This window comes from Sceloporus occidentalis, unplaced genomic scaffold (genome assembly GCF_023333645.1).
Source record: "Sceloporus occidentalis isolate IW3139 unplaced genomic scaffold, rSceOcc1.0.p SCAF_7, whole genome shotgun sequence".
NCBI lineage: Eukaryota > Metazoa > Chordata > Lepidosauria > Squamata > Phrynosomatidae > Sceloporus > Sceloporus occidentalis.
Genome location: NW_028316987.1, coordinates 71,118,327 through 71,129,561, shown reverse-complemented (window position 1 = coordinate 71,129,561; position 11,235 = coordinate 71,118,327). Strand labels below are relative to the sequence as shown.

Below are 11,235 nucleotides of genomic sequence, written 5' to 3'. Positions count from 1 at the left end.
ATTCATTAAATAACTTTTGCCAGCTTGACCACACTCTGATCTTGGTTGGTTGCATGTGTCCCAGTTTTCATTTGTGAAATATTGGAGAGTACATGACACCTAAACACTGCACAAATTACAACTTTCCTTTCCTTTCTTGCCTTGCTTCTCAGCTTCTCCAGAGAGCCCCTTGACTGCTTCACAGTTGTCTTTTTGACCTAGATGTGGCACCAGGAGCACTGTTTGCAATTAACTGGGCCACTAACCTTTGAAAGTAACTCTTGACAATAAATCTCAGTTATCCATCAAGGACCAGGTTACTGCTCAGTAAATGGTGGCACCTGCTCCGTTGCACTCTCCTGCCGTTCATTTCTGGCAGTTTTATTATTTCAAGCAAAGGTGATTAGCAAGCAGAATGTAATTACTGTGTACAAATGGGGCACCTCTCACAAATGAAACCATTTCCCTAAACAAAAGCAATCATGCTAATTTAAGAAATCCAATTTGTGGGAGAGGAATATTTAGAGTCAGTAAGAGAAATATGCAGTTATTGATGAAGATTAAAATATAACCTTGTGATTTAAGAGACAGAAAAAGAGAGAGTTGTTTTCCAAGATAGTGGGAATCAGTGGAAAGAAAAAAAGACAAGGCGATTTAATTTAGTGTATTTTCTATGGCTGGAATTCAGCATGAGGCTTACATCTTTGTAAGCAGACTTACATGCGTGAGAAATAGAATGGAGTAGTTACACAACCTTCATATTCTCTTAGGGGATGCTGTGACATTACGAACATAAGGGTGTCTTTTGCGCAATGGTGGCCAGTGGAGTGACTGATTCACCACAGCCCCAATGTTAACTGGGCACCAAAGTGCATCAGGGTACTCCCAGTGTGATCTGGACATTGGCTAGTAAATGAGAGTGCAACAGGAGTGGCCAGCATGGAGCACAATTGCCCAATACATGTCATAAATGCCCAGTGTTCATCAGGAGCAAGAGATTCTCATCAGGAGCAGCTAATGTGCATCAGAAGCACGCAATGAGAGTCAGAACATTCTTGCCAGTGCCCAGGTGCTCATCTTCACAATTCACTAGCAAGTTTTCATTGCATTTCTGGAATGTAGCTTTGTTGTTGTGTGCTTTCAAGACGTTTCTGATGTACGGCAATCCTAAGGTGACTCTATTGAGGTTTTATTTTTATTTTATTTTTATTTTTTTGGCAAGATTTGTTCTGAACAGGTTTGCCATTGCCTTTCCCTGAGGCTGAGAGCATGTGACCTACCTGAGGTCACCCAGTGGGTTTCATGGCCGAGCTGGGAATCGAATCCTCATCTCCAGTCATAGTCTAGCATTCAAACCACTGCCATGCTGGCTTTCTAAAAGTATGAAATGTAAACAGCAATGTAGAATCTTGGTCTATATTTGTATAAGCTACCCAGCACATACTGTATATTCTCTTTGCAGTTTGCAAAATCACAGAAGAATAAAATACATAAATCCATATGAAGCTACCTTACATTGAGTCAGGCCATCAGTTCATCAACCAAATCCCAGTGTTCCATGTAGGATTTTTCCTAGTCCTACAAGGAGATCCCTGTTTCCCAGAGGTCTTCCAAGTAAGCACTCACCAGGCCCAGTCCAATTATGCTTTCACAATGTGATGGGATTGATTGTGTTCAATATGAAATGGTGTGTGCCTATAAAATGCAACATCATTTCCTACACAAGGAAATAAAAGAAATAAAAACATTAGGCAGCACAAATATATGGTAAATTTGGAGTTTTAAAGGGCCATAAAAGGTATCTTGACCTTTCAGTTAAAAGAAGACAAGGAAACAGGTTACTATTTGCCATTCTCATCTAGCAAAATTTTAAATTTTAATCAAGTCTGTTTTAATAACTCCCACCATTACTTAATGGCCAGTGATCAAACACCGAGTTCCAAAATATCATCTAGGTTATTTTTAGTAAGATAGGATCAAAAAGATAAATTGGCTGCTGGAAATAGAGAAACCAGATTATTAAAATAAGTAAGCCTTAATGGCATGAACTTGCTGCCAAAGCTTTAAGATTTATAGCTGCTGACTTTCCACCTCCCTCCAAAGAGGATTGCTGTGAATCTCCTAGGGAATTCATAAAGGGAACATCATCCTAAACAAAGCTGGAAAATATAAATAGGCGTTTTTATTTACTTATTACACATTTCCTTTACTTAGTAGTTAAGCATCCCAAAACATAGGCATCTGTTCAGCAATTCGGATATCATAGCCAAATTTATGACCTCATTACTTTTGGGATTCACTTTAGTTAGTTTATGTGCTGTCTTTCTCCTGGAATGGGGCTCAAGGTGGCTCACAGAAAAAGATGGTTAGCAACTTATCAATATAGTTTTTGAAAAAAGTAAAATAATTTAAACAGTATAAAATTGCATTTAAAAACATAAACACAGCACAAGCCCCAATGAGAAGCTCCCTGAGAGCGATTGCACATTAGAAGCCTGCTTAAACAGAAACTTCTTTGCCTGGTGGAGAAAGGAAAGCAGAAAGAGGGTCTAACATCCCATGGAAGGGCATCCCAGGGAGTGTGAGCAGCCACAGAGAATGCTCTGTCAGGTGTCCTCACCAAGTGTGCCTGTGATGGTGGTGGGACCAAGAGAAAGCCTCCCTTGTAGATCTTAGGACCCTGGCAGATTGGTATGGGGAGATAAGGTCTTTCAGTCTGGACTCAAGTCATATAAGGCCCTATAAGTCATGAACAGAACTTTACACACCTACACACACATCCCTTTCTATTAAAATTAGGTTTGTGGGGAATGGCATCATCAGACAGAGCTATGATGACAGAGTCCATCATTGTAGTTACATCTGACAATGCAGGTTTGGAAAACAGGAATATATCCATCACTCTAAAGAGTGCAGAAAAGACTTACAAGGTCTTACAAGTCAAGGTCTGTTCTCCTGTCCATTGGGATGCAGCAGACTGACTTTTCCAACTACTTCCTTTGTGCAGTCTCTGGTGTGAGGTGGTTCTGATGGTTGCACTGGAGTCTCCATGAGAGGCAGATGCGAATTTCTGGGTGCACTTATACCAGTGGTCCCCACACCTTTTTGAACTACTACCTGCTTTTCTTCTGGGTGACAACATCCAAAAAAGCATGTTTCTTGACAGTAGGTCTACTGTTCTACTGCACATTATTGGTCGCTGCTCCCTTTGCCACCTGGCCATCCTGGGAGCAGCAATTGGTTAGCTGGCTGAGCAGTGACTGAGAAGCTTCTCACTCATGCTGGCCTTGTGGCAGAGGTGTCCCTAGGTGTTATGGAAGGTGTGGGCTACACCAGGTGACACCATAAGTGGGGACACTACAACCACCATCCTAGCAACAGTATAGCAATAGCCAGAACATTTCTATACTAATCAGTGAACTAGCACTCCCTAAGCAGTTTACAATGTGCAAACCAAATGCCCCCAAGAAACTAGGTACTCATGTCTTCCTTTTGGAAGAAATGGGGAGTAGCATTACTGTACCTTGTAAGACACAAAAAAACTCAACAGAAGAGAAAGTGTAACCAGATAGTAGGGCAAATGAGGTTTCTTTTTCTGCCCACTGTGCTTCAAACACCCTCTGGGAAAAGAGAAAGAAACAGGGAAAGACTTTCTGGGTTGCTCCATTCTCCTGGTATGGCCTGGCCTCATCCATCCGTGAGAGAGGGAGAAGCAGGCAGGAGAATTAGACAGCTTGTGAGGAAGGCTGCTATCTGCCATTGACACAAGAGCCTCCAGCTTCAAGAGTAGGGTTCCAAGAAAAGTTGAGGCTTCATCTATTCTCTCATTTGCCTTCTTGGCACATCCATGGTATCCTCAGCACTCTCCTCCAGCACCACATCTCAAATGAGTTGATTTTCTTAACAGCTTTCTTCACTGTCCAGTTCTCACATCCATACATAGTAATGGGGAATACAATGCTTTGGATTATCCTAACTTTACTATTCAGTGTTATGTCTTTTCACTTTAGGATCTTGTCTCTTTTGTTTGTTTGTTTAATAGCTGTCCTTCCTGATCCTAGTCTTGATTTCTTGGTTGCAGTCTCCGTTCTGATCAATGTTTGATCCAAGTTATAGGAACTCTCTGACTATTTCTAGTATGTTATCATCTAGGACAGTGATTCCCAATTTTTGGTCCTCCACGTATTTTGGACATCAACTCCCAGAAGTTCTGGTTACCATAGTCAAAAGCCAAGAATCCTGGAAATTGAATCCCAAAACACCTGGAAGACCAAAATTTGGGAACTACTGAACTTGGACGAATTCATGTAGTGACATGTGCAAGGCTAATTCCACGTTTTCGATGTTTTGTGTGATTTTTGTTGGTGTTGAGGTTGGTATTGTCTTCCTCCCTCTACAGCAGCTAAAGCACAGGCACACACCAGACTTATAGTGTTGCTTTGATGGCCACCCCAAGTAGCCATTTCTTTGCTGTTAGAGAGCAGAGATCAGATAAGCTTCTGGCTATATTCCATTTCTGCCGGAGAACAGGAGGCATAGGAGGAATGTCTAGTTATGTCACCATAGACAGATACAGTCAGATGACATCAGTGGTTGAGTCCTTCTGTCTGAATCTGGCTCTGGTGACATAGCCAGACACTCCTCCTGTGTCTCCCTGGAATAGCCATAGGGAGAGTTATCAACATGGTGACTCCTGGGGCTGGTGAGAGGCGAGCCATAGTAGAGTTCCCTACACAGAACTCTTTATGTTACATGCAGCCATGTAAAATCTAGGTTTTGTGTGCTTTCTCTGTCCAGCTGCTTGGAAATGTCTGGAGATGGCAGAATCTGTGGATTTTAATTTCACCAAATTTCTCTTTCTCCTCTTTGCAAGCACCCACCTGGTTTACACCAGTTTGCAACTTATTAGGCTTGTCAGAATTTGTCATTTAATGTTGGCATGAAAATTTGTACTCACTATTATCTGCTTTCCCCCAGTATATTGAATTGAATGTCTATTTATGATTATTGTGCTATATTGTTGTATACTTTTGCCAATTTTCTGAGAAACTCTAAACTGCTTTGATCTGCTGGAAAAGCGGTATAAAAATAAAGTTTTTATTATTATTATTATTTATTATTATTATTATATGAATTTTTAAAATGTTTTTTTTTTAGAATTTAACATTAATATTATACATTTTTCTGTACCAGCATACCTCAGCTAAAGTCTCTGGAAAGAACTACAGTACTTTTTCCTGAGTTGCTTAATCCTCATTTCTTTCTTCATTCCATTGTCTAGCTGTAAGTTTGTTGTAGCAGCATGAGAACAAGGAGAAGGATGAATGGCTGGAGAAAACTTACTTACTTACTTACTTACTTATTGGGTGTATGTCCCATCTTTCTCCCAAACTGGGGTTCAAGGCAGCTTACATGAACCTACAAAAATTAAAAGAATTAAATATCAATATTATTGAAAACATGATTAAGACCAATGCAATATAGATTTGTAAAGAACAGGATTCAGCTCTAGCTTATCCCACTGTATAATATCTGCTTACTTAAGGCAAGGTAAATAGCAGCTATCTCAAAATCCCTTGCTGAGCATGTGTGGACACAGAGAAAAAAATATGTAGAGAGATCTTCTAGCACCTTTGAGACTAACTAAAAAAGAAATTGGCCACATGAGCTTTCGTAGACTTAAGTCTACATCCTCAGATGCATTTGGTCCAAATGCATCTGAGGAAGTAAACTTACATCTATGAAAGGTTGAGGACCAGGGGAGGGAGGCTTGGAGATGTCTCATCCACAGGGATGCCATGAGTCATACTCCACTTGAAGGCAGTTAATAGCAACAGTATGTGTGTGTATGAGTGTGTGTGTATGAGAAACAGTATGGAGTAGTGGTCTGAGTGTAGGACTAGGGACTCTAGAGACTGGGGTTCCATTCCCTGCTCAGCCATGGAATCCACTGGGTGACCTTAGGTGAGTCACCCTCTCAGCCCCAGAAAAGCCCATGACAGGGTTGTCTTAGGGTTGCCATAAGTTGGAAATGAATTGAAGGTACGCAGCTAACACACACACACACACACACACACACACACACATTTCATAAGTCCTGGTCTAGTACTTGCTGGTCAACTGTTGAGTGGTTCCTGGTGTTTGTTTTTTAGAGGCACTTCAGAGTCCCCAGTTGGCACCACCTTGGAGTCCCTTCAGTCACAGAGGTCTTGGAGAGATGACATCAGCCTTACCACAAGGTTGCCATAAATAGATAGATAGATAGATAGATAGATAGATAGATAATTTAGTTTCATAAGCCCTAGTCTAACACTAGTTGAGCAATCTCCTCAGTCAGAGAGGTCTTGGAGATGCCTCACCATAAGGTTGCCATGAGTTGAAGTGCACTTGAAGTTTAACAACAGTGTGTGTGTGTGTATAAAAATTTCATGAGCCCTAGTCTGTGCTGGTGACTAGTTGAGTCGCTCCTGGTGTTTCCTCTTTTGAAGCACTACACTGTGGAGTCCCCAGTTGGCACCACCTTGGAGTCCCTTTGGTGAGAGGTCTTGGGGATGATATCTTGGAAATGCCTTACCACAAGGTCTCCATGAGTTGAAGTCCACTCAAAGGCAGTTTAACAATGTGTGTGTGTGTGTGTGTGTGTATTTTGAATCTCTACAGAGTCCCCAGTTAGTACCACCTTGGAGTCCCTTCAGTCACAGAGGTCTTGGAGAGATGCCATACTGGAGATGCCTGACCACAAAGTTGCCATGAGTTGAAGTCCACTCAAAAGCAGTTTAACAACGTGTGTGTGTGTGTGTGTGTGTTACTTGTAAAAAGTCCTAGTCTAACACTTGCTGGTGACTATATGAGTGGTCCCTTCAGTCAGAGCAGTCACAGAGGTCTTGGAGATGACATCTTGGAGATGCCTCACCACAAGGCCGCCATGAGCTGAAGTCCACTTGAAGGCAGTTTAACAACAATGTGTGTGTGTGTGTGTGTGTATACACATATACACTTGTCCCTCCATATTCACTAAGGTTAGGGGCACAAGACCCCCACGAATATGAAAAAAACCGCAAATAACAAAAACACCATGTTTTTAACCCGAGAGGACACCTCCCTAGGAACCTCTAGGCCCTCCGGTACAACTCTGCGGCCGACATCCGACAGACACCGGCCACCAAACTGCAATGGACGACCCACAGATGCCCAGTAGAGTGTTCTCTCTGGGAACCTCTAGCTCCTTTCAGCGCAACTTTTAGTTACAGGTTGACCATAGAGTTGCACTGGAGGAGGACCTAGATATTCCTAGAGAGGACATAATAATAAAATCTGTGAATAACCAAATCCTCAAATATGGAGGGATGTATATGTGTGTGTGTGTGTGTGTATATAAGCTGCCTTGGGTCCCTTCTGGGAGAAAGGGGGCAAATTAAATAAATAATGCGTGTGTGTGTGTGGTACGTTTATGCACATATATACTTTCCTATGGCCTAGTCTATGCTGGTGACTTTGTCTGGCTCAAGGCTATGGAATTCTGGGAGTTGGAGTTTGTTGTGGGGCCCAGAGTCAGAGCAAAGAGACAGACAAAGAGTTAAAGCGCTGCCAAACCGGGTTATTTCCCCCGTGTGGCTGCAGCCTCTCTGTGTTTGTTGTTATTATGATGATGCCTCTGAGAGGAAAAAACGGGTGGAAACCACCAGGGCCGCCTGAGGGCGCAGTGTCGTCGTCGGCCGCTAGTGGGCGCTGCTGGGGGCCTGGGAGGGCGCCGCTGTTGCGTGCTTCTGCTGCCGGCGACTGAGAGCCAGCCCCTCCTTCCCTCCCTCCCTCCCTCCCTGCCAGTCGGGCCCCGTGTGCGCGATGGCGGAGGACAGCGAGTCTGCCGCCAGCCAGCAAAGCCTGGAGCTGGACGACCAGGACACCTGCGGCATCGACGGCGACAATGAGGAGGAGACCGAGCACTCCAAGGGGTAAGGGCTGGCTGAGCAGCGGGGAGGCCAAGGAAGCCCGGCCCCGGCGCTTCCTTCGGGCATTGCGGGGCAACACCAGGAGGAGGAGGAAGGGGAGAAGGGCCCTCCCGCCCGGAGCCCCTGCGGCAGAGCCCCCCTGAGGGAGGGAGGGAGGGAAGGAGAGGGAGAGGCCTCGTCCTCCGCCGCCGCCTCTGGCCCTCCTCTGGCCGGGCTTTTGTGGCGGGAGAGAGGCAGCCGCTCCCCTTTGCGTCTCTGGCAAGCGGTCGCTTGGAGGAGGAGGAGGAGGGAGAGGGAGAGAGAGGAAGAGAGGAAGGGGAGGAGGAGGAGGGGGAGGGATAGGAGGAAGAAGAGGAGGGGAAGGAGGAGGATTAAGAGAGGAAGGAAGGAGAGGGAGGGGAGGAAGAAGAGGAAGAAGAGAAAGAGGAGAGGAGGAAGAAAAAGATAGGGAGGGGAGGAAGAGGAGGGGAGGGGAAGAGAGGAGAGGATGAAGGGGAAGGGGAAGAAGAAAGGAAGAAGGGGAGGGGAATGGGAAGAAGAGGAGGAGGAGGGGAGGAAGAAGAGGGGAAAGGAGGAGGGGGAGGAGGAAGAGGAAGAAAAGGAGGGAGAGGAGGAAGAGGAAGGTGACCAGATGTCATAACTGCAAAGGAGGACAAGGCACCACAAAATGCAGAACGTTCAAGTAGAAAATGCAGGATATTACAAAATAAGAGATAAAGACACTTTTAGTCATGCTCAAAATGGAAGACCTTTTGGAATTCCTTCTGGACAGAAGGCTGAAGTGTAGGACTGGAAAAGGAGGGTGGCTGGTCACTCTGGGAAGAGGAGGAGGGAAGGAAGGCAGAGAGGGAGGCAGCTATGCTCTCTGCTCCCTCCCAGCAGGACCAGAGGCCCTCCTTTTCCAGAACATGTCTTGCATTTCAACCTTCTGTCCAGGAGGAATCCTACAAGGTCCTCCATCTTGACTGTGACTTGGAAGCATTAATTTATATCTCTTGAGTGTTTCTGGTTTTTAATTTTGTCAAGTTCTCCATTTTTCTTGACTTCCCTACATTTTGTGGGGCCTTGTCCTTCTTGATGGTTATGACATCTGGTCACCCTGTGTGCATGGCTTAAGCCTTCCTCATCGTCATTTGGCCCCAGGGGGGCAACACCTAGCTGGCCTGGCCTTGCCTTGCCACTCCTGATCCTCAGGTTCTTCTTGGGCTAATGTGCACTTCAGCTGGCAGGCCCATCATCCCCTCACACCATCCTCTTTGGGCTCTCTTCCCCCCTCCTTTGCCAGTACCTTGCATGGTTCCTTTGTGGTCCTCTGCAACCATCCTTTGCAGTCCCCTTCAGCACCCTTTGGAAGAGCATGCTCAATAGTCTCTGTGGTGGAAATGACATTAGTCCTGGTGTTTCCTACCCTTTGTAGCCCAATATTGCAGTGGGCCCTCCACATTCACTGGGGTTAGGTGCACAGGACACTATTTTTTCTTTACCTGAGAGAACATCTCTAGGAATCTCTAGATTTTCCAGGGCAACTCTGTGATCCACATCTGCCAGAAGCTGACCATAGAATTGCACCAGAAGACCTATAAATGCCTAGGCAAGTGTTCTCTCTAGGAATCTCTATGTCCTTCAATGTGATGTTTGGTGGAAGTCAATCACGGGGTCATGTTGGAGGTCCTAGAGAGAACATATTAATCAAATACATGAAAAATTAAATCCGCAAAAGCCAAAGCCACAAATGTGGAGGGCTGACTGTATTGTTTTTAACATTTATTTATTTATTTATCTGAGGGGTGATCTTTTGCAACCATCCTTTACAGGCCCTTTCTGTGCCTTTTGGAATTGTATGCTCAGTAGTATGTATGATGGAAATGAGATTAGCCCTGGCGTTTCCCATCTTGTGGAGCTGCTGCTTATTGTGGTCCTCTGCAACAATCCTTTGCAGTCCCCTTCAACTCCCTTTGGAAGTTCATGCTCAGTAGTCTCAGTGATGGAAATTCCAATAGCCCTGGAGTTTCCCACCTTTTGGAGCCCAGAATTATTATATTATTATTATTATTATTAGTAGTAGTAGTAGAGGGGGTACTACCATCCCCATCCAGCATGGCCATTGGTCACGGAGACAGTGGGGATTTTTTAGTCCAACAGAACGGGATACACCACTCTTTCAGTGGGAACACGAGTGTGTTTGTATATTTTGTAAAATTTATTTTTATTATTTCAAAACACAACACTAATAATATAATATCTATATACTTACACATCATAACTTTTGTTGTTACAATATCCAAATTTCCTAACATTCTAATAATATCATATAGTATAATACAAATTATGTAATGTATAAAATATGTGTAATGTATACACTATCTTCACATTTACACATTTGTGATCCTAATTGCTATACCATTCCATTCATTTTTCTTCATCCTTTTTTTTACTCCTCTCTCCGTCTACTATTCTTTCCTTGTCTTCCCTTAGCCTTTCTATCAAAAATTCCTTTCCATATCCTTCATTTTTTCCCTCTTTGTACTTTCCTATTTCTTCTTCCTTCTAGTTTCTCATAATGCTTCCTTCCTTCCTTTCCTGTACGTGCATTTTTTAAACTTCCAGAAAACATATCTAGGACCAGCCCTGTTATTGTTGTGTGCCTTCAAGTCATTTCCAACCCTAAGGTGAACCTATCATAGAATTTTCTTGACAAGATTTGTTCAGAAGAGGTTTGTCATTGCCTTCCCCTGAGGCTGAGAAACTATGACTTGCCCAGGGTCTGCAGAGTCATAGTCCAACACTCAAACCACTACGCCACACTGGCTCTCATTGGCTATATTGCAAAGGACAATAACATCCAAAACCCATAACATCTGAAACGAGAACCACCACCACATTTCAACAAAATGAAAGTCTATGGCTAGAGTCATCATTTTCCCTGCTCCTGTATGATTTTAACACCTTTGCCTGATGAAGAAACCAGTGGAGCTTTGAAAGCTTTCAGCGTGTATCACTGTTTTGTAGATTTTGGATGTTACTATATTTTTTAACTTCCTGTTCCTTTCTCCTGTGTGCATTTCAGTAGGAATTCCAATCCAGAGTCATGATGGTGGAATCTGGAGCCAGAGGGTGGTAGCTATTTCAGATTAACTAATGCAGAACACAGGGATGTGGCTCTGTGGAATTGTGTCTCTACTGTGATCTAGCATTTTCTGCTTCACACAATATAGGTTTTAGTCAGTTATGTGTAATTTTGCTCCCACTTCTACCCCATCTTTTATTTTCTTCCTTGTAGGTAAATTTAGGGCTCTTGGTTTATGTA

At 43.8% G+C, this 11,235-nt stretch overlaps 1 protein-coding gene across 3 annotated transcripts in view; it reads left to right on the top strand.

The window, feature by feature from the left end:
• Positions 1-7,794: 7,794 nt before the first annotated feature.
• The window catches only part of NMT2 (N-myristoyltransferase 2), a 56,309-nt gene continuing 52,868 nt past the window's right edge, over positions 7,795-11,235 (top strand). For 2 of the 3 annotated variants that reach the window (XM_089533299.1, XM_089533300.1), the window contains exon 1: positions 7,795-7,931. In XM_089533299.1, coding sequence (XP_089389425.1) covers positions 7,822-7,931 — 110 coding nt within the window. In that variant the 5' untranslated portion in view covers positions 7,795-7,821. The remainder of the gene's footprint in view (positions 7,932-11,235) is intronic. The other variant, XM_089533301.1, reaches the window with a different exon arrangement.